Here is a 27,773-nt window from a genome sequence, read left to right on the forward strand (position 1 = left end):
TGCGTTTACGGGAAAGTTTCGAACGACACTAACCTGAGTTAGCTAGCACTAGCGTCGTGGGACTATTATGCAGCAAAAAGCAGAACGAAATATACCTTGAAGTTAAAAGAAAAAACCGGTTATTTTCTGCTGACTCAGACTGTATCTATGCTGTCGAACGCTTGTTTGAAGAAACAACAAAAAACAAAAACTTTGCCCCGTTGGCGCATTGTTTTGCGACTGCGCTCAAATAGCCAAGATTCACCTTAGTATATTGCTGTCATTCCAAAGCGGAAATGGAATGTTAAAGTTAAGGAAACTGAACCAGAAGCTAGCGCATTTCCTACAGGGTATGGGACTCTTCAAAAACATTATTTGTATATGTGACAGTTCATAGCATGAATTCGCCTTGTTGAATTGTGTACAAATTCAAGAACAGAAAAGCGTATTGCTGTTGGGCGAGCAATTTAGTGTCTCATGAGCGACGGCGAAGCTAATCAAACTTGCACAAAAAGTCTATCCCTAAGATGTCCGCGACACGACGGCTATACAAAGTGCTAGTCACGCATCCTAATGTGTCCAAGGCGGCGTTGGAGTTGCTCCAGCAGCGCGGTTGCGAGACAATAGTGTGTGAAAGTGTGCCGCCATCGCGCGTCGAAATATTACGCAAACTGCCGGGTGTGGATGCGATTTTCTGGGCGCACTATCAGTCGCTTGACGGAGAAATACTCGATGCGGCAGGCAGCCAATTGAAAGTGGTGTCCACCATGTCATCGGGCATTGACTATGTGGACATGGCAGAATTTAAGCGACGCCAAATGCCACTGGGTCACACGCCAGGCATTGTAAGGAATTCTGTTGCCGACTTAGCCGTGGGTTTAATGGTATCTGCGGCGCGTCATTTTCATGCTGGGCGGCAGGAGATCGAAAAGTGAGTTAAAATGTAAACAATAGTAAATGTGACAATATTTAGAGGTGACACCAAAATGTTTTGATTTGTATTTGCGGGGCGTGTGAAGCGAACAGCTGATATAATAGTAACGATGAAACATTTTGTTGCTGGATGAAGCTTTGAAAGCTTACTTTGGACTTGCCAACTTAGCAATTGCAGCGCTGTTAAATATTCTCTCGCTATATTTATGTTGCTCTTTTTGCTTGCTTTTTCATCTCTTATTTCAGATCTCTTGCGCCTGGCACAAGGTCGAAGATGTGGAGCACTTGAAATGGAAAAAAGGTCTATGCTATGAGGAAGAAATCATTTTGAATGGGAAAACTCACCTGTGTTATCCAAATTATCGCGTATAGCCAGCACATCCAGTCCCAGCGATACTCCGCGCCAGGTAACTAATGGTATTTGTGCTTGTAGACCTGGATAGCGCGGATTCAAATACAGGCGTCCACTGTAGGTGTAGACCCAAATCGAAGTGGCATCTAAGACCATAAAAAATCTGAAATGGGTACATTACGGAGGATGCCATAAAAGGTGTAAAAAACACATTAATATCTGCATAGACTCAAACTCATAAGAATGGAGTGAAGCACAAAAAAATTGCATGAAATCCTTTCCTTAATTAGACCGAAGTGAAGAGGATATTGCGGCTGTAAATGGGAGTTTTGCCGAAGACCCGGAAGAATCGATTCTGCGCCGATCTCTACCACATGGCCTTGCTAATGGGATAACTTGTTCCGGTTTTACGCAAAGCTCTTGGTTTGAAAGCGTATAAAATACAGCTAGTCCAAGATTTGAAGCCGGCCGATCCTCCGACACCTTATAATTTCAGTCGTTGGACACTCGCCGAAGATCCGCATTTTGGAACCCGAGTTTTGTTGAGCGATTATTCCTATTTTTGGCTTAATGCCTACTTCAATAAGCAAGATTGTCATATTTGGGCTGAAGAGCAACTCGAAGTCATTCAAGAACAGCCATTACACCATTTGATGCCGCCTATGTGTTGAAGCATTCATCCGCCCATATTTCTTGAAAGACGAGGTTGATGCCAATGTAACAGTGAATTGCGAACACTATCGCGCACTGATAAGCAACTTTTTGATGTCGGAAATTGAAGCCCGTGATCTCAACAATATTTGGTTCAAACAAGACGGTGTTAATCGCCATACAGCTCTTGAAACAATGGATTTACTACGTCCTCATTTCGATGAACAATTTAACTTTCGCTTCAGACCAGTGGATTAGTCACCCAGATCGTGTGATATCACACCTTTGGACTTTTATTTGTGAGGGTATGTAAAGTCTTTGTGAGGGTATGGCGACCGCCGTAGCGGAATGGGCTGGTGGGTGACTACCGTTCGGAATTCACAGAGAGAATCTCAGTGAAACACCAAAATTAAGAAACAAATTTTTCTAATAGCGGTCGCCCCTCGACAGGCAATGACAAACCTCCGAGTGTATTTCTCCCATGAAAAAGCTCCTCATAAAAATATCTGCCGTTCGGAGTCAGCTTGAAACTGTAGGTCCTTCCATTTGCGGAACAACATCAAGACGCACACCAAATAGGAGGAGGAGCTTATATGTTAAGTCTAATGGTTTATGATAAACCAGTTTGAATTGAGGCATTGGAAGCCAACATTACTAAAGTTATTCACAAGATACCGACCGAAGTCCTCCTGCGAGCCATTCAAAATTAGTGTTTACCGATGACCCAATTACGGCGCATTTGCGGCCAACATTTGAAAGAGATTATTTAAAAAAAATAAATGACATGAATGGTTCTATTCAAAAATAATAAAGATTGCCCAATCAATTGGAATTATTGTTGTTTTATTTCAATTTAAAATCCGATACCTCTAACTTGATTATCCTTTACATACATGATATATAATTACAGGGAGATACTAGAGGTCCCGAGTCGATCTCGAGCAAAAGTAGAACACTAATCAGATATCAAATCTGGGGGAATCACTCTCCGAGGCGCGCAGGCTTAGCCAGCCACCTCGTAATCCTATTCATTAAGTAAAATCTTGTAGAACCTGTACAAAAAAAAAAAAACATTTTTAGTTAATATACTTCTTCAAATATGATGGTATGAGAGCCATAATACCCAACTCTTTACTCTCAATTCATCTCCGTTATATTAGATATTTGAAGCACCATAATTTTCTTTAGCTCAGAGGAGGCGTTTGGCTTAGCGGTGGGTGAGGACAAAACTTGAAGGTAACTTCCTGCCGGCAACACAAATAGAGTTTTGAACACACGTCAATTACTGAATTTTGGATCATTCTTGTCGGTTATAACCTCGAGGTGGTGTTCACCTTTAGTGGGTAAATACCACCAAGAATATCAGCCATGAGCTAAAGCGAAAAACAACTTTTCCCACCATACACAAGTGCCAAACACAAAGAAATAGAACGAAGGCTGGAGCTTGGTATGTGTTCTTCCAAGAGATGCTACTAACTAAATATAACCTCGATATGCATCAGTAGTGCCATCTCGTAATACTCGTATTTTGGGCTCCTCGGTGGGCAACTAAAAAACATTCTTATCCTGCCTTCAAACCACATTCCTAAAGTGGCTCTTCAAGCTCCGACCTTCAATTAGGCACCTAAGGGAGGCTAAGGAAAGCAAGAACGCCCGTTAATAAAGGGGAAAAATCAAATTTACTCTAAGATGTCTGATATGAATAATCGCAAAGCAGAAAAGTCTGTAGTTGCCCGCGCGAGATTTTGCAAACGGTAGTAGAGCCATGGAAGAGGACGACTTAGAATAAAGAGACTTTCGCCATACAAGAATCAAGCCTCTCAAGCCAAAAAAAGATTAAGCTCAGCAAGAAAATACGCGACGAGGCAGCCGTTCGTAGTGGCCGAAGAAGAGAAAGGCTGCTTAGAACTAACAGTCAGAACACTGCTGACCGTGGCAAAAATCTCGTAGACGGTTACAGCTTTAATCAAGAAAAAGGAGGGAGATCTAGAAAAGATATCTAGAGTCTCAAATTATATATCTTTATCTGAGTTATAATACTTTATCTGTGCTACTTCGATGGTTCTCAACAATACTTAAGTAGATATTCATACTCACTTTTTCCCCACCTCGATTTCGCGCACATCCGTCCTGCCATCAATAATAATCGGTGTATTGATATACTTTTCATTGTAGATGTGCAATTGATTCGATGTGGCCACAATTAAGTGACCATAACCCAAGCCAAAGTTAATTACACGCTCAGGAAAGTCCAAAACATCGCTGCTACTATTCGAAATGTCCTGCAATAGTATAATTTTGCGGCCTGTAGTTGTAGCCTTCAGATTACTTGAGACCAACTGCCGATCAACAATATAACCAACAATGAGATTGCCGGTCGAGGTGCCACAAGCCACCTGTGTGCTATCCGAATACCAGGACATAGTGTAGAAAGAGCCAACCACAGGTTCGCTGAAGCGAGTGCTGCTATAGGACCACTACGAAATAGAGAGGGAGAAAAGAGAGACTTAAATATCAAAGTTTGGGTTTTATAGTTTTGCTTATCCTTACTAAATATTTTAAAATACTACTTACACCAGCGCTGGAGCACAACTTTAGTATATTGAAAGAGCCCACCAAGAGCACATCCTTTTCAGAGTTGAAGCACACTGAAGTGATTGCATATTCCTCTGCGGAGCTGGTGAACAAATTAGCGCCTTGTGTATCCCAAGTTTTGAAGCGAAAATCTTCACCACCCGAGGCGATAATATTCGAATGTGTAGACCAGGTAAGGGAAAGTACGAGACCATCATGGGCGCGCCACTATAAAAGAGATGATACTACATAGGTATACTTATATACTACTGTGGGCAAAAAGTAAGGTGAATTTATTTGTTAAACTTCGCGGGATTAAAATTTCGCTTTAGTTATTTTTTCATGAGTTGGCAGCACTGTTAATAATATCTGGGCCAACTTTCATGTGAATGTCATTATCAGTAATATATTTACGCTTGTGTTTACCAAACGACCAAGAGTGCATTTTTCGATTTTTACAATGTGTGATTTGATTGAGCAGAGAAGTGCCATCAAATTTTGTTTCCGGAATGAAATTTCGGCTGCGGAATCGCTTAGCATGCAGAAGGCATTTGGGGATCGACCATGTCGCAGAAAAATGTTTATAAGTGGTACAAAGACTTCAAAGAGGGTCGAGAACGTGTTGATGACTTCTTGCGCTCCGGACGACCATCGACGTCAACAGATGACCAACACGTCAATAAAGTGAAGGAGTTAGTGCTCAAACATCGTCGGTTGACTGTTAAAGACCTTACTGATATGATCAGAATATCAGAAGGATCTGTGAAAACCATTTTGAAAGACCATTAGGACCTACGAAAAGTCAAATCTCGTTAGGTACCGAAAACTCTCAATTTCTTGGAGAAAAGTAGTCGCGTTGATGTGTGTGAAACAATGCTTCCAGACTATCAGGACAAGCTCAAATGCATCATTACGGGAGATGAGACTAAGATTTATGCTTACCACCCTGAAACAACCGACCAATCAAGCGAATATCGTGCTAAAGGCGAGGCCAGACCGAAAAGAGCACGTCAAAGTCGTTCAAAAATAAAGGTCATGCTGACCGTGGCAAAAATCTCGTAGACGGTTACAGCTTTAATCAAGAAAAAGGAGGGAGATCTAGAAAAGATATCTAGAGTCTCAAATTATATATCTTTATCTGAGTTATAATACTTTATCTGTGCTACTTCGATGGTTCTCAACAATACTTAAGTAGATATTCATACTCACTTTTTCCCCACCTCGATTTCGCGCACATCCGTCCTGCCATCAATAATAATCGGTGTATTGATATACTTTTCATTGTAGATGTGCAATTGATTCGATGTGGCCACAATTAAGTGACCATAACCCAAGCCAAAGTTAATTACACGCTCAGGAAAGTCCAAAACATCGCTGCTACTATTCGAAATGTCCTGCAATAGTATAGTTTTGCGGCCTGTAGTTGTAGCCTTCAGATTACTTGAGACCAACTGTTCAGTTTTTTTCGATTTTCGTGGTGTGGTGCACTATGAATTCCTTCCACCTGGCCAAACTGTTAATAAGGAATATTATTTGAGCGTTATGCTTCGTTTACGTGAAGCAATTCGTCTAGAAAGACCAGAATTATGGGCCAACAACTCTTGGTTTTTGCATCACGATAATGCACCGTCTCACACTGTACTCGTTCTTCGTGACCATTTCGCCAAAAATTCCACGCATATCGTTCCGCAACCACCGTATTCGCCTGATTTGGCTCCGTGTGACTTCTGGCTATTCCCAAAACTCAAGAGACCACTCCGGGGAACGCGTTTCGAGTCGATTGAGGAGATAAAAGCTGAATCGAAGAAGTGCTGATGGATATACCGGAAATGGACTATTTGGTATGTTTCGGGGATTGGAAAAATCGTTGGCATAAGTGTATTTAATCGATAGGGGATTATTTTGAAGGATATGAAATTGATTTTCAAGAATAAATAAAGATTTTTTATTTTACAACCAAATTCACCTTACTTTTTGCCCACAGTAATACGTTACCGGAACGACCCAGGTTTACTATTATATATATCCAGCCAAGAACGGTCAGTCCAACAGAACTCCCCCAATATACAAGCAATGTTTTTGCTGCTACAACAACAATAACAACGTCGAAAATGGATTCAAAATTTGAAAACAAAATATTTACGGATATTTTAAATGCGCCATGGCATATTAAAAAAGAATAGCAACCGATCAATGCAGAAATTATAAAACGTAAGTGTAATTGGATCGATGAGCCATTACCTGAAACCCACAAGGCAGCAGATGTAGAGGAAGACCAGCTCATACCTGGAGAAGGCAAATGGAAATCGGAATGCAGAATCTCCCGCTAAGTGGGAATGAGACCAAAACTCATGCAAATGACAGAATAGCTTGGAAAAAACCTATTACGGCTCTTTGCTCCTTAACGGAACGATAGGAACTTATAAATAGTTAAAAAATTAGCCCTTTCAATTACCGTAACATACATTTACGATCAATTTGCTTTTTCAATACAGGCAGAAATTCGTGGTTTATCGGATACTCATTGAACACTTTTTCGTTAGTAGTGGGCAAAAAATCTGAACACTTGAAAAATAATCTTATTGTCAATGTTTTGTTCTATATTAGCTGTTAAAACAGATATAAGATAAAGCAGGTAGTTAAAAACTTTATTAACAAAGTGGAACCTTTTTAATGGCATCGATTTTAGAAATGGAATTCCTTGTCTTTACATTGCTATACAGCAGTATTCTGTATTAAGTTATTTCTATTTATATAATAAACGATAATTGTATTATATCACTTATTTCGATTATATTAGGTTTGTTCATTTAAAAATTATCCAAAAACTTGGGGGTAACTTAACTTCATAGAATTCGCACTCAAATAGAAAAATATGCAAATAAAAAAGTAAAAGTACACGTACGTAAAACCAGTGACAATTTGGCGGGAAAAATCACAAAAATTCAAAATTGTTTCAGTTGAGCTACCTCACATGAAATAAAAAAAAAAAAAAACATGTGCAGCATCGTACACGTGGTAGAAGTGAAACTTCTGTGTGTGAGTGATTGTGAATAAGAGAGAGAGAGAGAGAGAGAGAGAGAGAGAGAAAGAGCGAGAGAGGAAGAGAAGGAGACAGGGATAATTTCAAAAGAAATACAACAGTATAAAATTTGTGTAACCAAAATTCGATTTTATTAACTATATATGCATTACGCTATCATCTGTTGGTGGTTCAATTGGTAATACTTATATAATCGGCTTGTAATAGCTGAAATATGAAATATATGTACGTGATTCAATATTTTCTAAATAACGTGTGAAAATTGCATGTAGTGTAGTTCCGGATTTTGTTGTTGATTCTTTAGGGTTATTGTTTATCTGCAAACCGAATGTTTCTCGAAGAAATTGAATCAACGGCAAAGAATCATTGGATCCGAAATTTACGTTGAAATTTCCCCTGTGAGAATCAATGGAATTTTGTCCTCGCCTCTTCCAAGTGCATTTGCACCTGCGTGGCTGTAAACCAGTAGTGAGCGGTGAATGAAATATATTATGTTATCAAGATTTTGGTTCGGTGAGATATAGATGGCGGCTATGACAATAGTTTTTCCATTCAGCGTTTGACATTCTGCAAAGCAAACATCGCCAACTGGTGTGACTTTTGATGAATATGACTGAGACTGTCTTGCAGTCATTTCCATGTTTGGTGTGACGATATTTACGCAATCATCTTGATTGTGGTAGATTGCCACACCGCCAGCTCTAACATTTAGTCGCTTATATTTGATGACGCAATTGAAATTTGGTATACTAATATCCTCGTTATCGTTTAACCAAGTTTCGGACAAAAGTACTATACTCGATTTGCGGATGACAGAGTCTGTTAAATCTGCGGAATGTGCTCGTAGGCTCTGACAATTAAGAGTATATAAGTTAACACATGACTCACACGAGTGACACATGAATATCATGTGCAGACTAAGCTACTTTGCATTAGCGTGGGAAAGCTAAACTTTTCATGGTCGCACAAATTAAATTCGCACAACTGCAGCAGTAGGGATCATATTCATACTTACCGACAAGTGCAGACTACAACAACAACTCCATATTCAGCTACCTATGCAAACTACAACAACAACATTGGAATTCCACGCTTTTCAGACCAACAACAACAATAAAGTATCTACCAGAAAAACAATTGTGCCAAGAATAGGTACAAGTTAGATTTTAATTTATAAGTTAAGTTCAGTTCCGTTTTTGACTCGAAATAAAGAAGAGCGCATCGCGCTACAAACAAAAAACCTTCGGTTTTCTTTTTTAATAAGCACATAGTGCTTTAACAATAATTGGCGCTCAACTGGCAGAACAACTGAGTCTAACAACGAAGGACACAATCAACTCTTTTTGGAAAAGAAAAAATCTGAACGCAAAGCGAACGTGGGAGAAACCTGCACGGCTGCAGAAATGATTGTAATGTAAGTTAAATTTGTCAGATCAAGGGGAAATAAGTGAACATTTATTGTTAAGAATTTTTGAATTCATTTAATGAGTATTTGTGAATTAAAATTTTGATAAGAAAGGAATCCGTAAAAATTATTATAAAAATAATTTAGAAATTGTTGTGGAATTAAAATTTCCAAAAACAAGGATTCCGTAAAAAAATGATTGTGAAAATAATTTAGAAATTGTTGTGGAATTAAAATTTCCATAAGCAAAGATTCCGTAAAAATTATTGTGAAAATAATTTAGAAATTGTTGTGAAATTAAAACTTCCATAAGCAAGGACTCCCTAAAAATTTTTGTGAGAATTAATTAATAGTGTTCTAAAAAGAAATTTCCCTGTCGAGTGCTCAGTGATAAATATTAAAATGAACGAGGATCAGTTGAGAATAATAGTGACAGCCGCAGTTTCAGCTGCTACAGAAAGGACTAGAGCTTCGTTTGAAGCAACGATAGGACAACTAACTGATAGGCTTAGGATCCTAGAAACCCCGACTAGGGTTGAAGAATATCAACCAATAATAATAGATCAAACTGTGCGATGTGAAGAGTCTCTAGAAATCGTAAAGTCGTTGCCTGAATTTAATGGCGACAGGAAGCGGTATGTTAGCTGGAGGCAAGCAGCATTTGCAGCTTATAAACTGTTTGAAAGTTTCGACGGTAGCTCCAAGCACTACCAAGCTGTAGCGATAATTAGAAACAAAATTGTCGGTTCTGCCGATCAAGTGTTGTCGTCATTCAATACCGTTCTTAATTTTAAGGCAATTTTAGCACGTCTGGATTTCACATATGCGGACAAAAGGCCAGTTTATTTAATTGAACAGAAAATGTCGACTCTACGCCAGGGAAAATTTTCTATTGCTGATTTTTATGATGAGGTAGAAAAGAAGTTAACGCTGATAATAAATAAAACAATAATGTCACACGAGGGTAACAATGAGCTGATTAGGTCACTATGCCAAAAATATAGGCAAGACGCTCTGAGGGTGTTTATATCAGGTTTGCGTAGGCCTATGAGCGATATAATGTTTTCATCGCAGCCCGCAGATATGCCCAGCGCCTTAGCACTAGCACAGGAGTTGGAGGCAAATCATGCCCGGTATTCATTCGCGAATTCTTTCAATAACAGGGGTGAAATTCAGTCAGGACATAACAACGGAAGGTCATATGTGCCGCACTCCTCCCCACATTATACGCAACCTAACCGGCAAAATCAAAATAAGGCAACCCCAATGGAGGTCGACCCTTCCATTTCGAACTTCGGACAGAAGACTAGGAACAACCCAAATTGGAGGTCACCGCAGGACTCCTCCAGAACTCGTCAACCGTTTCAGAGACCATTGCCCAGTAATAACCAGCAGAATTTACGAGGGGAAGCACACAAAAGACAGCGTGAAAGCGGTAGGCAATCGCTTATACCTAAAATTCAGAGGATAAATCATCTATATTAAACCAGAATCTCGATGAAGGAAATTATTCTGAAAATAAAGTACAAAGCGAGTTTTTTGAGGAAATAAATTTTTTAGGAGGAAGTCGCTCCTGCCATATGTAAGCAGGGAGCTGGCAGGGCGACCAATAAAGTTTTTAATTGATACAGGGGCGGGGAAGAGTTACATAAAATATGATGAAAATTTAAAAGGGATTAAAAAAATTGATAAACCGTTTAGGGTAGAGTCAATTCATGGCACCCCCGAAATAAATGAGAAATGTGTAGTGAATATTTTCGGAAGGAACTCGGTTTTTTACCTCCTTCCTCATTTAAAAACATTTGACGGTATAATAGGATTTGATTTTATGAAAGAAATTGAGGTAAAATTGGATTTAAAAACAGGAATTTCACATTACCAAAGTGGTCAGGAGAAAATAAGATATTACAACTGTAAGGATGTGAATAGTGTAATATTAAATGGAAATCCTACAGTTAAGTCAGATGATAGTGATATGATTTCACTTATTTTAAAAAGACACTCAAAGGCTTTTGCGAACCTGAATGAAGCATTGCCGTTTAATACGAACGTAGTTGGCACAATAAGAACTGTGGATAGCCAACCGGTGTATTCCAAGTCGTATCCATGTCCAATGGCAGCTTCAAAATTTATAAATGAAGAAATTTCGAATTTACTCCGAGATGGAATCATTCGTCCCTCTCGATCACCCTATAATAACCCTATCTGGGTCGTCGATAAAAAGGGATTCGACGACAATGGACAAAAGAAAATGCGCATGGTAGTTGATTTTAGGAAATTGAATGGGAAAACAATTTCTGATAAATATCCCGTTCCGGACACTTCTGTCATTTTGGCAAATATGGGGAAATCAGTTTTTTTCAGAACTCTCGACTTGAAATCTGGATTTCACCAGATCAAGCTTGCAGAAAAGGATAGGGAAAAAACCGCATTTTCAGTGAATAACGGGAAGTACGAGTTTTGTAGGCTTCCCTTTGGATTAAAAAATGCTCCAGGAATTTTTCAAAGGGCGATTGATGATATTTTAAGAGCAGAAATCGGAAAATGTTGTCACGTGTACATTGACGATGTGATTATTTTTTCTAGCAGCAAGGAGCAACACTATAAAGACATAAAAAGAGACTCCTTACGAGACTTTATGAAGCAAATATGCGGGTTTCATCAGAAAAATCCAAATTTGTAAGAGAAGAAGTTGAATTTTTAGCCTTCATTGTTTCAAAGGAAGGCATCAAAACATGTCCTGATAAAGTCAATGATATAATCAATTATCAAATTCCTAGTACGCTTCGTGGTCTACGATCATTTTTAGGATTATCAGGCTACTATAGAAGATTTGTTAAGGATTATGCTTCTATACTAAAACCCCTCACGAAATATTTAAGAGGAGAAAATGGCCACATAAAGGCTAATCAATTAAAAAATGTTAAAATTAAACTGGACAAAGACGCATTGTTGTCTTTTGAAAAAGTAAAGAGGATTTTGTCCTCGGAGGACGTGCTTCTTCTTTATCCAAATTATAGTAAACCTTTTGATCTAACGACAGATGCGTCAGCACATGCTGTTGGAGCAGTCTTATCACAGGGAGGTAGACCAATCACTATGATTTCCAGGGCGTTATCATCCAGCGAAGAAAACTACGCAACCAATGGAAGGGAACTGTTAGCAATTGTATGGGCCCTTCAAAAACTCCGAAATTATTTGTATGGAGTAAGGCATTTGAATATTTTTACAGACCATCAGCCCTTAACCTTTGGTGTTTCGGACAAAAATCCAAATACAAAGATTAAGCGTTGGAGAGCGTTTGTCGAAGAATTTTCTCCAAATTTTTTTTATAAACCCGGGAAAGACAATCTTGTTGGCGATGCGTTGTCCCGGCAACACTTAAATGCTATAAAACATTCCGAAGATTCTACATCCGTCACGATGCATAGCGAAGAATCTTTATCGGAAGTAATTCCAACGGTTGAAAACCCAGTGAATTCATTTCGGAATCAAATAATCCTAGAAAAAGGGAATACTTCAACAAAAGTTACAAAAATTATTTTCAAATCCAGGATAAGACATTTAATCACATTTAAAACATTGCAGGATCTTATGGCGATAGTTGGGGAATGCATTAATCCTGACGTTGTAAATGCTATTCATTGCGATTTACTGACCTTGGGCAAAATTCAAAATGAAATTGTAAGGAAATTTCCATCAGTAAAATTTCGGTATACTACGAAAAGAGTAGATGATATTTTTAATGAGGACGACCAGAATGAAATTTTAATAACGGAGCACACTAGAGCACACCGCTCTGTCCGGGAAAACTTAAAACAAGTTTTGAATGACTACTATTACTATGCGAAAAAAGTGAAAAGAAATTACATTGAACTGTGAAATTTGTAAAGAAGCCAAGTATCAACGACATCCGGTTAATCCTGAAATGAGAAAGACCCCAGTGCCATCTCGTCATGGGGAAATGTTACATATGGATATTCATTCTACTGATAAACACTATTTTTTAACTTGTGTAGACAAATTTTCGAAATTTGCCGTTGTTATTCCAATTAAATCCAGGGCCATTGTTGACGTTAAACAGGCTTTATTACAGATTCTTAATTGTTTTGAAAATACAAAAAATATAACATTTGATAATGAAAAATCTCTCAACTCTCAGACCGTTAGGTCCCTTCTAAAAGATCATTTCGGAGCGGACGTTTTTACAACCCCTCCTTTCCATAGCAAAAGAAATGGACAAGTGGAAAGATTACATAGTACTCTTACAGAAATTGCTAGGTGAGCTAAAATGACACTGATGAATTAGTACTTCTTGCCACTTCAAAGTATAACAGGTCCATTCATTCAGTAACTGGATGGAAACCGATTGAGTTAATTTCTTCTATACCAACGTGGCTTAAAACTGAAATTAAGGCGAAATTAATAAAAGCTCAGGAAAATAAGTTGGAAACACACAATAAGGATAAAGTGACGCGATTTTTCAATCCAGGAGATAACGTCTATGTTAAGACTAATAAAAGAATAGGCAATAAGTGTTCCAAAGTTTTTATAGAAAAAACGGTACAGAAGGATTTAGGATCCACCGTTCTAATAGATAATAGGAAGGTCCACAAAGGCAACCTGAGGTAATAAGTTTCTTTCTCTTTCAGATTTTTTATACTACTTTTAATTCAAGGGTTATACGGTAAAATAACGGAGTTTTCAAAATCGAACTATATACCGATATCGGACGGGAAAGCTGCAATTTGGGAAAATTTTGACTACATGACACATTGTACAAACCTTACGACTTACCGTAACGTTGTAAAGGAAACAGAAAATATACTTCACGTTTTCCCTCAATCTCATATGAAACAAATTCTCCAATCGGACATGGAACATATACTCAGACTGATGGACACACTTCAGATTCATCATAGACATGCACGAAGTATAAATTTAATTGGTACAGCAGTCAAATACATAGGCGGAACCCCGGATTTTGACGACTTCAATGAGGTAAAATTCAAAGAAAGAGCGCTCATTGAATCTAATGAACGTCAATTCACTATTAATACAAAGATACAAGTACAAATTAACCAACTTACTGATACAGTCAACCAAATTTTAAGAACTACCAAGGAAAATAAAATAGATACAGGGAATTTATACGGATTATTGACGGCAAGAAACAGGGCAGTTATAACTGACTTAGAGAATATAATTTATTCTATAGTTTTAGGGAAAGTAAATATAGTAAATCCTATTATTCTTGACACAAAAGAAATTTCAAAAATATTAATCACTGAGCTCGCTGCAAATGTTAGTATAAGTGATATTATAAGTAATTCTAAGTTGAAAATTTTTCAAAATAATGAATTAATTTACTTTATAATTAAGTTCCCAAGAATAAAAAAATTATGCAGTTTAGTTAGGGTGTTTCCAGTGGCACACAACCAAAGGACAATATTCTTAGAAACTAATCAAGTTGCGGACTGTGGAGACTCAACCATTCCTGTCACAAACTGCACGACGGCACTAACACCTAAATTTTGTAGAGTAAAATTAGATGCGACTTGTGTGCAACAACTGTTTAACAATCACAAAGCTACATGTAAAACTACATTCAACCAACTCGAACCAGTTGCCGAGGTAGACAATGGGGTGATTATAATAAATGACCAAACTGTTGAAGTTCAAGAAGCAGACAATTCATCAGTCACGATATCTGGCACCTTTTTAATAACTTTTGATAAAACAATTCACGTAAACGGTACGACTTTTGTCAACGAAAAGGCAATAGCAACACTCTAATAACTTTTGATAAAACAATTCACGTAAACGGTACGACTTTTGTCAACGAAAAGGCAATAGCAACACTCTACCCGGGAGTTCCCTCAACCCAGTTTGTGAACTTGACGGAAGATTTGGAAATTTTAAGCTAACCGTACCTACACAGAATCAATTTGAAGAATCTTGGATACATTGAAAAATTACATGACGACATTCAAACTTGTTCAATTCAGGGAGGATCAATACTAATTATCATAGTCATCGTTGTTGCCATAATCTTTGTAATCAAAAAATACAAAGCAACCAAAGTGAAAAAGGATAAGATAGAAAGAGATGAGATAGCAGCAAAAATCATAAAAGCGGCCGAGGACGACCTAAATTTACGAGGGGGGCAGTTAACACATGACTCCCACGAGTGACACATGAATACCATGTGCAGACTTAGCTACTTTGCATTAGCGTGGGAAAGCTAAACTTTTCATGGTCCCACAAATTAAATTCGCGCAACTGCAGCGGTAGGGATCATATTCATACTTACCGACAAGTGCAGACTACAACAACAACTCCATATTCAGCTACCTATGCAAACTACAACAACAAATTTTCAAGTCGATCCGAATAATAAATTCGGAGATACAGCCTTTGGAATGTGTGCGCTCCAAGCCACTTTTATTGTTACTCAAAACTTTAAACACGTTTTTCTCGGAACCGTGTTTTCAAAGGCCGTTGTCAAATGTTCTCGAAAACTGCTCAACCGATCTTGATGAAATTTTACACAGGTGTTCGAGATACAATTTACTCGTGCTTGATTGAAGGATTTTCGTTTTTTTCAATTATAACTATTTACAAAAAAAAAAAAATGTCAAGGAAATTTTACCGAATTTTTCATTTTTTTGGAAAAATGTCAAAATTCCAATTTTTACTTTTTTTCTTTCTTTCGTTGAAGCACAAGTTTATGGTCTTAACTACAATAAAACACTTAGTTTATTTTGCTTTTTCATTTTTATGATCCTGTCAGGAGTTATGCTGACAACACGGACGCACCTTTTTTCCGAGACCGGAAATGACGTCACAATGGAGGAGTTTTAATTTTTTTTTTTTTTTTTTTTTTCAAAAATTATTCTTTAAATATGAATGTAAGTTAAAGTTTCATTTTACAATTTATGTTTTTAAAAAATATTGCGTGAACAGGAGTCCACGTCTTTTCCTTTTATTGCCCACTTAAAAACTGAATTTACAAAATATTCTTACTTCTATATTACAACTATATTTTGGCCAGGACACGTTGCATCTGCATGTGCTGGGAAAATTCCTAAGTTTGGTTAATGCATCATCATCACTTTATAGTAGCGCGTGTAGTCTCGTTTATCCGTGAGACACAACTTTGTGATATGTTCACAATATGATACATGATACGTGGCTACAACCATTTTCTCTGTTTTCAACGCTGAATGTGTTAACTTGTATAAGACAGAAAAAAGTTTGAATTAAATGAATAATTTTTTACAAAGAAAAAAAAATATTGAAAATAGGCCTCTTTTTACCCGACGAAACTTAGGTAACCCCTTAACAGACCTAATATGAATTTCAAAATGAGCCTGAAAATAATATCTTTCAAACGCGATATCTCCACATAGTAACAAATTTGTTACCGAAATATTTATATTATCCAATTTTATAAATTTATATTATAAGTACATACAAATATATTAGTTTTGTTCGATAACAAAATAGGCCGTCACAAGCCATCCACCCAAATCAGAAGCGTAACGAAAATTCTCTCCCAAACCGAAGAAGAAACCAAAAATTAACAAACGGGAAATTTGTCATCCTTGCAAAAATAGATAGAAATTTACTTATCAGCTTAATTTATTAAAAAAAAATTTGTGTTCGCCAAAAGCCATACCAAAATACCAAAAATGTGCTTTATAAAGGGTGGTTAAATTTTAAGGGGTGATATTGAGTGCGAACCGCACCTAAACGTCAAGTTTTTTTTCTGCATTTCATTTGACATTTTTCAATTTCAGACTAATTCAATTTGAACCATGGAAAGATACACAATCGAGCAACGCGTTAAAGTCATTCAGGCTTATTATGAAAACCGGCGTTCAAATCAAAATGCATATCGCGCACTTCGTGAAGAAAATCATCTTCAGTGATGAGGCGCATTTTCACCTCAGTGGATTCGTCAATAAGCAGAATTGCCGCATTTGGGCGAATGATAATCCAAGAGTGATTGCCGAAAAACCAATGCACCCACAAAGAGTGACTGTTTGGTGCGGTTTATGGGTCGGCGGCATCATTGGGCCATATTTTTTCCAAAATGAGGCCGGTCTGGCAGTTACTGTGAATAGTGTTCGCTATCGTGAGATGATAACGAACTTTTTATGGCCCAAATTAGAAGATATGGATGTGGATGATATGTGGTTTCAACAGGATGGTGCCACTTGTCACACAGCTAACGAAACAATGGCTCTTTTGCGCGAAAAATTTGATGGCCGAATAATCTCACGTCGCGGCGATGTCAATTGGTCGCCAAGATCATGTGATTTGATACCGTTGGACTTCTTTCTTTGAGGTTATTTGAAAGAAAAGATGTTTTTGTTGCTAAATTTGCACCCTTTTATCATTTCTGACTATAAACCGCAAATTTGAAAACCGGCAGAAGTAAAGAAGGGCACCAAAGAACAGATGCCACAAAAATAAATTTATATGTTTGAAATTTGTTTAGCACAAGATAAGCGTCTCTCGGGTATCGAACGGTCCCTTTGCTCTCTTAATTTACAACATGCAAAAATTATGTACGAGTATTTGTTAAGTAATCCTTTCGCAACACAAATTAAATCGGTCTCTTTTAGTTGTTTCCCAGCAGTAAAAAGCTGAAGTCACACAGCAAATATTCTAACTCTTAAACTAAGCTTTGATAGAGGAGTTCATACTAGTTCGAGAGTGGGTAAAATTCTACTAGTTGCAAAAAGAACAATACAGCTTTATTTATACACAAGAAGAAAAAAATGAGAGGGTCATTTGAAACGCATATGCAAAAATAAAAACTACTTAATTGTTTGGGGTAAACCTTTTCAATTTTTCCAGATAGTCTTCTGCTTATAGTTTACATTTCGTCCTACGCTGCAATAGTTTGTTTGCCCCTTCCGAATAATAGAATTTAGCCAAGTCTGAAAAATAGTCACTCGTTTCTGCAATCAGCTCCTTGTTTGAATAAGCCATTTCCATTTGTTTCGTGTCAGCCATTTCATTAAATTGGGGAGCAAATAGTAGTCTGAGGGAGTCATATCCAGAGAATAGAGGGAATGTGAAACGATTTACAACTCTATTTCCATTAATTTTGCGACACAACTGTTGAGGCGTAAGCTGATGCGTTGTTGTTATAGATAAGGAATTTCACTCGACTTCCTCGATTCAAATGATTGCCAAACACAAAGAAATATACCGCTCTGGATGAAATTTGGTGAGCGTGATTTCAAGAGCTGCTTCTAGAATATCAAAAGAACGTATTGGTTTTATATTGCAAGAGCATTTGACTATGAGACAGATCTGTTCAAAGTGGGTGCCGCGTTTGCTCACTGATGAACCAAAACAAAAATGTGTTGATGATTCAAAACAATGGAAAAACTAAATGAATTGAACTTCGAATTGCTCCCACATCGAGCATATTCCCCAGGTTTGGCTCACAGTGACTACTAACTGTTCGCAGACCTAATAAAACTGCTCGGCGGTAAGAAATTTCGTTCGAATGAAGAGGTTATCGTTGAAACTGAGACCTATTTTGAGCCAAAAGATGATCGTTCTACAAAAGTGGTATTGAAATGTTAGAGTGCCGATGGAATGATTGCGTTGTGCTTGATGGAAATTGTGTTGGTGAATAAAGCTAATTTTGAACAAGAAAAAAAACGAGTATTCTTTGTTAGGGACGGGACTTTTCACCCCCACTAAACGTCCTTGCAGTGCCATCTCTCGAACTTTGCACGGAATTTTCAAACGACACTCGCTTGTTGTGTTTGTTATGCTTTCCAATTTTTTTGAATTTTAGTATTTTTTTGTTTTTATTTAGTTTCAGCACAATTAACGTTTTGTATTATGACATTTTTTAAAATAAAACAATTTTAAGTCAAACAATAAATTTCAAGGTTAGCAAAATTTTTGCACAATATTTTATTTAATTCATAATTAAATAATTTAGAAGCGCTTCCTTTATCAATTTTGATTGACTTTTTCAACTTGTTTAAAATTGAACTGTCATTTTTCGCCACAAATCGGACTATAGCTTTTGGACTGGTCCATCCACTGGAATAGAATTTATTGCAGAGACTAAGTAATTTAGTAACTGTTATGGCACTTAGGCAGAGGCTGACTGGTTCGTTAACTGGGTAATGCTGATACACAAAGCTGGTTGGGTGGTTGGTGCAAGTGGTGATTTACCAATAATCCAATTTGTGTTTCCGCACCATTTTATTCCCACCTTCTCGCTGCCAACAAGTTATACGGTGATTCTTTCACGACTATATCCAGTCTGTGCGATTGAGAAAACTTATAAGGTTGTTTATGTCTAAACTATTTAGTTCTTCGAGGTTTTGAAAAAGCGGATATTTAGGTTGACAATTAACATTTCTGAGAACGTTGCCATTTCAAAAGTATCTACCTTTTGCCAGCATTGAAGAAAGATAGAAGAAGAATTTCATTAGCTGCAAGACAAACTGGTTGTGGCGTAGTTCAGAACTAGTAGCTTTAGCTGCTGGGTTAAGAGGAAAAGCACTTGACTCACTTTACACGTGCGTGAATCCCCTTGCCGAATGGCGAAACAATCTGCACTTATGCTAGATACATCTATCAAAAATTTCAAAGTGAAAAAAATCCTCTCCTAAATATGATTTTAATCGGGATAATGACTTATCACACAATACGTGTATGCACATATACATACATACATATTTATTGTACGTGTACGTAGTTATTCCTAATTGGCAACTACTCTTACCTCCAGCAGTTAATGTTTGTGAAACATTTGAACCGATTTGATTATAAACTTACTAGGTTTTGACAAATTTATTTAGTAGAACGCTAGACGTGCAAGCGCAAAGTGGGTTGGGCAGGCAGTTGTGTTGAAGAAAAATATTTGGAAGAAATAAAACAAAAGCACAGATTAAATCGGTGAGTGCGAAAATGTTAACTTGAAGCGAGCGCATGAAGCTTTTAAACTTTGAGTGCGGGGGGCGGGAACGAAAATTATCTGCAAATCGAAAAAATTGTTAAAAACATAATTTTGTATACAATTAACACAAAAATAATATTAAAAGTGAATAAAGTGCAATATGAAATTGAAAATCGGCAAAGGTTTTTTTGGATACCCTTAAGCAAAGTCTACGAATTGTTCAGTTTTCAAATAACCGAAAAGCTATACATTCCAGCTGCTTACTGGTATTTCGTATATCGATTTCAAGCGCGCTAAAGTTAAACTACCAGAAATAAGAAAAATCTGTTGAAAAGACCTAAAATTTTCTATTCATGCAATAGCCAATATCTCAGAAAGTCATAGAAGTGTAAGAAAATGTTATGAAGGCATTGCAAGGATAATTAAAATACATTTGAGCGGTGGCCCAACATTCTTAACTTTTTTTTGAAAAACGAACTGTCTCAAAATAATTCCAAATTTGTAATAAAAAGTAAATTGAGTCCCAAACAGAAAAGAGCAAAATGATTTTTTTTGTTTAATGCCAAGCCACCTTCCAAAATTTGTCAATATTATTTTATTTATTAATTAATTTATTTATTTATTAGAATTAATATATAATACTAAAACTAATACAAGAACGAGTACTAGCTGTCAATATTAATTTTTATTTATGTATGAAATGAAAATTCAAAATTTCTGTGTAATTTCTTCACTTACCCCCATGATTCAATTATTAAAGGTTCGCTCACTAGTGACATTCGATTTTTGACACTCCCTTACAAAAGGTTGTATTTAAAAATGTGAATAAAGTGGAACAAATTAAACCCTTTTTGGTAAAAATGGTAGCAAAAAAGTATTTTCTTGCTTAAATGGAAATAAACTGCGAACGCTTTAAAAAATTAATTTTAATTAATATTTGAATGTAAATAACGGTACAAACAGAAGTTATAAGCGGAAATTGCGTCAAATATTAAAACAAGAAATTATTTCACTTAATCCAAGATTATATTTTGTGAATTTATTATTAAATTTAAAAGCGGTCGCGAAGTTGCGAAGCTTCGCCAATATGAAACTATTTTGTTAAAAATAAATAAATAATTGGCACGTACAATTATGTTAGGTGTTTGGACGAAATCCTTCTCCTATTTGAAACGCGTGTCTTGATGTTGTTCCACAAATGGAAGGACCTACAGTTTTAAGACGGTTCTGGCAGATGGTTTTTTATAAGTAGCTTTTTCATTCTGGTACTGTGCTCTACTAAGCCTCCTCTGGACACTTCATTCATTCATGGTAAGGTGGGCTATTTGGAAACAAGTTCCGTCAATCCTAACTTTTTATAATGAAGTATGCAATGCTATCGGTCGCGTCGGGACTATCCAATTATTCTCCCTGTCGTAATTCTTTGGGAAATGCTAGCAAAATATGAATTCCTTCTAAATCAACACATCACAAGAAATAAAGCTTTGTAAACTCTCCACTCATCGATCTTGGATTATGTCAAATAGTCTATCATGTCCTAACTTAAGCGGTATGTATTCCATGTCATACTACCATAGTCCTGAACATACCGATAAAAACTCTTGAGCGAGTGGCTGCTCGTAAGCAGACCACTTACAAAATGAAATGCTTTTTCTACAAATTTTACTTTTCCTCCACTTTCTTTCAAAATTTCTAGAGCTAGCAACCCAATGTCTTGCTAAGGGAGCCGATTTTTATCATTGAATCATGACTTACCCCAAGGCACACGTGCCTTGACTTATGCTTACATATGAAAACTTTTATTTTTACTTCTCACTCAAAAATACACAAACTCGTAGGGTAAATATAGAAGCGACCAGAGAGCAAAGAGTTTGATTCTTATCGGCGTGAATGAGAGAGGTGCAAAAATTGAGAGGCAAAAGCTTGCGAGAGGCACACACACCCACACCTATTGGCAAGACTGAGTGCTCGCCTACAACTGCTAGTAGCCCAAATGCACTTAGAGGCTAAATAAAATTGTGATGTTTGGCTCGCAGCAGAGTCGCCTATTGGGCGCAAGAATTCTGCAGAAAGTATCTTCAATTCGTATGACGACTTCAACGAAAGAGCTGAGAGCGACTTGTGAGTGAGCGCGGATTAACTGGAAATCCGGTTTTTAAATACAACATTTTGAAGCTATGCCTTTAGTTTTAGTTTGCTTTAAGACTCGAGAATACAAAGAACATTTAAATTTGTTTGCGCTTAAATCTTAGTTTTGGCTAGAATAGAATTTTTCTTTTTATACTTTTTTTGTTGTGCTTGACCCTTAACTCCCTTAACCACAAAATGCACACAAAAAACTTATATATTTTTCTATTCACCATCGGCATACTACACATCGTCGCCATCATTCCCACATCCACCGCGCACGCACACAGGTAAAATGTCCGGCGAAAAGAAATTTAAAATTTTAGTAACACACCCAGAACTGCCACAAGCTGTCATGGACCTGTTGTCACGCGACTGTGAGGTGACCGTAGTGCAGAGTTTGCCGTCTTTGCGTTCAGAGATTTTAGAGAAAGCTAAAGGTGTAGACGCACTCTTTTGGCGCAGCTATGAACCACTGAATGCCGAAGTATTGGATGCGGTTGGACCGCAACTGAAATCGATTTCCACCATGTCGGCGGGCATAGATTACGTGGATGTGCCGGAAATTAAGCGCCGTAAGATACCACTCGGCCACACGCCCGTCGTGCTCAATGAAGCGGTGGCAGATGTAGCGGTTGGTTTATTGCTTGCGGCAGCGCGTCGCTTCCACGAAGGACGGGTGAAGATTGAAACGTAAGTATTATCATTTTGTGCTGTTATAGAAATACATAAATTGCAATATAAATTTCACTTCTAACTTTCTTAACCGCCTTTAGTGACACCTGGGAGGACTTCAATCTCAACTGGATGTTGGGCCGCGATTTGCGCGACTCAGTAGTGGGTTTCTATGGTTTTGGAGGTATTGCACAAAACATCGCCAAGCGTCTGAAGGGCTTTGACATTGATAGCGTACTCTATACGACACGTCGTCGGGTGGCGCCTGAAATTGAGCAAGAATACAATGCCAAAAAAGCCGATTTCGACACGATGCTGGCCGAAAGTGATTTCGTAGTTATTGCGGCGCCCTTGACCAAGGACACTGCTGGTGTTTTCAATGCCACCGCTTTTGGTAAAATGAAGAAGACTGCCGTGCTGGTGAATATTGGACGTGGAGGTGAGTGCCGAGCAGTGCTTACATACAGGCTAAGGTATTTAGTACTAATACACAGACATCTTATCGCATTTGTAGGTATTGTGAATCAGCCAGATTTGTATGAAGCTTTGAAAACGAATCAAATATTTGCTGCCGGTTTGGATGTGATGACACCTGAACCACTGCCACCCACTGATCCGATTTTGAGTCTACCAAACCTCGGTGAGTATAAAATGAGTGGGAATGAGTAGTTAAAGGCCAGGAGCCAAGAGTTGTGACAATTTTGACCTAATTGACTTTAGATTAGATTTTTAGATTTTAGATTTATTGAAGGTTTGCGCTTCGATCTCATGATATTTTAAGCCCTGTTGTCGTGGGGATACTGACGGGACACTGTCTCACACCATCGTATACGACCAAACTAAAGCTAGTGCAGAACGATGCATGCACAACATGTAACGAAGTCAATGCAATAGGAACTCTGGAACAGCTACTCTGCCATTGCCCTGTACTTAGCAAAGCACGAATAAACTGCTGAGGTTCTGCATCATTTTCAACATTAGAAAATGTGCCAGATCAAAAAATTAGCATCCTAAGCAAATTATCTAAAGGATGTTTTAAAGATAAAACATAAAGTTCCTAAACCCTCCACTACGGATCAATTTCTAGTCCATGTGTGACCTACAGGATCAACCAAGTCCAACCTAACCCAACTTATATAAAATATGGTATGAAATTTTAGTTCGAATACTTCATTAGCAGATAAGTTTAGATTAGTTTACGGCACTTACCACTCTCCATAAGGGAGAAAAGGGAGCCCACTTAGATCTGAAAGCCCATTGATGATACCACTAATCTCGACTCATGTTCTCCCTCTACTTCTAAATTGTACGTGATGAGACCGCTTCATCTCTCGGATAGCTGATAAATAAATGTGGATGGCTGCCGATTCGAAATCTGCTAGACATCCATAGAAGTAAGAGTTCAGACAGCCATATCACGTTCTGGCAAGAGCCGGACAGTGGCGGAGAAAGTGTTTAACAGTAGTCATTTGAGGAAAACCTCACACGTGTTCTATGTGTTCCCATTAGCAGATAAACACATGAAAAACATTTGAATCCGAATTGATAGTATCTTGGTGCTTTTATTTTGAATTTTTATTTAAAATAACATTACCTTCTTGAAAATCAATCGCCATATCAACTTCACCGTTTATCTTTTTTTATCAGCAATTAAAAGTTCAAATGTTTTTATAGTACATTTCTTCAAACCATGAAAGAACTTTTAAAATTTATTTATTTCCCTTTTTTTTTTGTTTTTGATGACCATCTGCGATCTCTCTAACATTCTCACAACCACACGCCCATAGAACTTCCAGTGCTTATCAGAATATACCGACGCAATTACGTTTTTGCAGGTCATCCTCACAAATGAAAGTTTCAGCACTCAAAGAATTTGGCAAACTGACTTTACTGGGACAAGATCAGCCCACGATCGTTTCACAAACAAATTCTAATATTTCTCAATAAATTTCCATATTTTCCTAAAGATGTTTGAGACTTTGCACGAGTGTCGAATACGATTTCTCTGTATTTTGACAGCTCTGCCCATTTTTATTGTTGTTGTTGTAATAGTTCTTCACGCGCTGCCAGTGCGGTGTAGTCATCGATCGTCTTCGTCTAGCTCATCTAACGGTAGACCCAGGAAACTTGCTGTTTCGACGGGCTGGGTCCAAAGGAAGAGGAATGTTAGATGAGTGGGTTTGATGGATCATGTGAAAAGGTGGTTAGTGTCATGAGGGCTGCCTTCACATGCAGGACATATGTTTAGGTTCTACATTACCGGAATAAATCGGGTTTTCTCGATCAAGAGCTGCTGCTCCAGTAAACTAGCTCTATCTAGTGTACCGTACCCCCAGGCAGCTGAGGCTCTCCATTGGACTTTGACGACGGCATTCCCGGGCGGGAGTTCAGGAAGGTTGATATCTGGCCAAGGACTGCCACTCCAGGAGTACCCGCGTAAATGCATAGAGAATGTTTATGCTGCTCCAACAACAACACTCCCAATGTCGTTTAATGCCTGCCTAAACATTGGCCCCTATTATGAGTTGCATTCGATCTTCGATATTCGTTGGTTGTCGAAGATCGAAAATCGAATGTCAATTTGGTATTATGAGCGGTGCAACGCTATCGAAATTTTCGTTGTATACTGAATTTAGAGTCGAATGCAATTTTGCTTTCGATTGTGTAGCGTATTGTAGGAAAACTTGTTAAAATGTACGTTGTTTGCGATTATTTATTGTTTTATAGTAACCAAATAATAAATATATACTAATTTTGTTAATATTATGCAGGTCGAAAGTCGTGAGTACCAAACAGCAATTGGAAATGCTAGTTGCATTAATGGAAGAGAATCCACAATTCGCAAAAGGGATTTCCACCAAAGTACAAGCAGCAAAAAAATGGGAGGAATTTACAAAGGAGCTGAATTGATTGGGACCACCAGTTAGAACGGCAGCAAAATGGATTAAGGTTAATAATGGTTTTTTTTTTGTGATGTTTGTAGAAATACATTTTTATTTTCCCTTGGCAGGTATGGGCTGAAATACGTAGAGGAACTGAAATACATATTTGTTTCGAATGACGAATAATTGAATAAAGAAAATTTATAACAAAAACAGAAACTGTGGCGTAAAGGTTTCTATTTAATACTTTTAGATTTTTCTATAATATTCTAAAAATTTCATTTCTTATGTTTTGTGCTTCTCCGCTATTTGGCTCCACTTCAATATCTTCAGCATCATCGTTGAGGGTCTCATCGGATAACTCTTCATCCGGAAGTTGAACATTATAAAACAAGCAAAAAATTAAAAATTTTTTGGAGAATAGTGAAGAGCTCTTGGCTCGCGTGCACTGCTGCAACTGGTTTTGTACTGTACTGGACAGTAGGTTCATAAACGCCTCTTCAGATAATCTAAAGTTCTTTAAAAAACTGTAAGGAAATTTCTGTAATATTAAGTACGTCAACACATTTTGAAAATACTAAACTTACTCAGTGGAAGCCATTTCTAGGGGGTTGGATGCGCCTCTCAGCTGTTTTCTACTTTTAGCTAGTTCCACTAGTTCCGTTGTACTCATTTTCACAAAAAATTATTTTTTTAACTTTTAAAAATGTTGTTAGCAAAGAATTTCAACACAATCGGTTTTTCTTTTATTTTGATTTGCTGTATCAGCTGAGAAAAAATTATCTATTGTAAATGCGTCCAGCGATCGAAATTCACAATAGTCCTATTCTTCAACAAATGAGCACCATAATACCAAATGAAAATTCGTTCGATCAGCACTTTCGACTATAGTCGAAAATCGAATGTTGCTCATAATAAGGGCCATTGTCTGCTCCAATAGATGTGCTCGGCTCTGGATCTGTATATGTTTCTTCCTGTTCTCCAAAGATTTGGGCAAAAAGCATTTGCAATAAGTTTTGGGAAGCCCTGCTTGTGTGACAGTCCATAGCTGGATACGAATCTGGGTCGCACCGATTATGTGGATTCAACTTCAGGAGTCACTCGAACTTATCAATTGGTTCCTAATTGAAGCTCTTCATCTGAAATATATGACGATTGTTCCCTGATTCAAATGAATACTTGCCAAGGTGCTGAATGAAGTGATAATCCTTGGCCGGAAATAAATGTGGGTCGTTCCGCTAGCGTAAAACCGACTGGCGGTGGGAATGTCATAGTTACCTTTGATGATCCACCTGAATGTGGAGAAAGTCTTTAGAATGAAATTTGTTAATTTAATACTCACATGCCTTTTATATTAGGTAATACGGAAGTGCATAGGTTCGAGTCTCCATGCATGAAGCATCTAAATGATAGTAATTTTTGTTTTTTAAACGGTCGCTCCTCGGCAGACAATGGCAAGCCTCCGAGTGCACTTCTGCAATAAAAACCTTCTCATAACAATCATTTGCCATTAAGAGTCGTCTCAAATTGTAGAACCCTTCATACCATCGTTTTAATTTAAAGCAAAACCAGCGTTGAAAGCATGAGAAAGTTTGAAAACAAAAACAAGTCTTGACGTTTTGACGATGAATGAAATTCCAGGCTTAAAGAAGCTACAAGTGACCACTTTGCAATATCAAAAAAAATCATAACAAAACACTAACTATTTTTATTACACATAAATTTGTAAAAACCCCTTTGCTATCTCACGACCCTACGAGATCTTCAAAAGTAATATTTATAGTGCAATCGAACGTTGAAATTATTATTATGAGATGAAAAAAATAAAAGTAAATAGCAACTATATTAACTCCCCTTTCATTTCTCCTTTCAGTTGTTCTCCCTCACTTGGGCACGGCCACCGAACGCACCCGTGACGATATGTCTTTCATAGCAGCGCACAATGTTTTGCGGGGACTGGCTGGTGAACCAATGCTCTCGCCCGCCTATTAAATGGTTATGGATAAAACGACATTTTTCCATGAAGCTCCCATAGCATAGCTGTGTAAAATATGACGCCTTTTTGTAATAAAAAAATCCATTAAAAAACACTGCATGTTTGTAAATAAATTTTCTCGCCTCAGCACGAGTGGAATATTCAAGTAATTAATAGGTGAATTAAGCAAACTTTTATGCAATTACAGCAATTGGAAAAACGGAAGTTATTG

The 27,773-nt window shown here is 37.5% G+C and overlaps 1 protein-coding gene across 3 annotated transcripts; it reads left to right on the forward strand.

Annotated features, from left to right (window-relative positions):
* The first annotated feature begins 480 nt into the window (after positions 1-480).
* Positions 481-27,619, forward strand: LOC128863896 (glyoxylate reductase/hydroxypyruvate reductase-like). Of its 3 annotated transcripts, none has more exons than XM_054103301.1 (5): positions 19,774-19,881; positions 22,300-22,702; positions 22,786-23,123; positions 23,199-23,324; positions 27,440-27,618. In XM_054103301.1, exons 2-5 carry the CDS (start codon positions 22,305-22,307, stop codon positions 27,556-27,558), a joined length of 981 nt encoding a protein of 326 aa, XP_053959276.1. In that variant the 5' UTR covers positions 19,774-19,881; positions 22,300-22,304; the 3' UTR covers positions 27,559-27,618. The 3 variants fall into 3 exon arrangements, with proteins under 3 accessions (XP_053959278.1, XP_053959276.1, XP_053959275.1); XM_054103300.1 differs by lacking the exon at positions 19,774-19,881 and adding an exon at positions 21,889-22,003 and having other exon boundaries at positions 27,440-27,619; XM_054103303.1 differs by lacking the exons at positions 19,774-19,881; positions 22,300-22,702 and adding an exon at positions 481-910 and having other exon boundaries at positions 27,440-27,619.
* Positions 27,620-27,773: the final 154 nt, after the last annotated feature.

The sequence above is a fragment of the Anastrepha ludens genome, chromosome 5 (genome assembly GCF_028408465.1).
Source record: "Anastrepha ludens isolate Willacy chromosome 5, idAnaLude1.1, whole genome shotgun sequence".
NCBI lineage: Eukaryota > Metazoa > Arthropoda > Insecta > Diptera > Tephritidae > Anastrepha > Anastrepha ludens.

Coding starts and splice junctions, on each gene's coding strand:
- LOC128863896 (XM_054103300.1), top strand. CDS start 21,904: ATGTTTGGCTCGCAGCAGAGTCGCCTATTGGGCGCAAGAATTCTGCAG. Junction 22,703..22,785: donor GGACGGGTGAAGATTGAAAC/GTAAGTATTATC, acceptor AACCGCCTTTAG/TGACACCTGGGAGGACTTCA. Junction 23,124..23,198: donor GGTGAATATTGGACGTGGAG/GTGAGTGCCGAG, acceptor TCGCATTTGTAG/GTATTGTGAATCAGCCAGAT.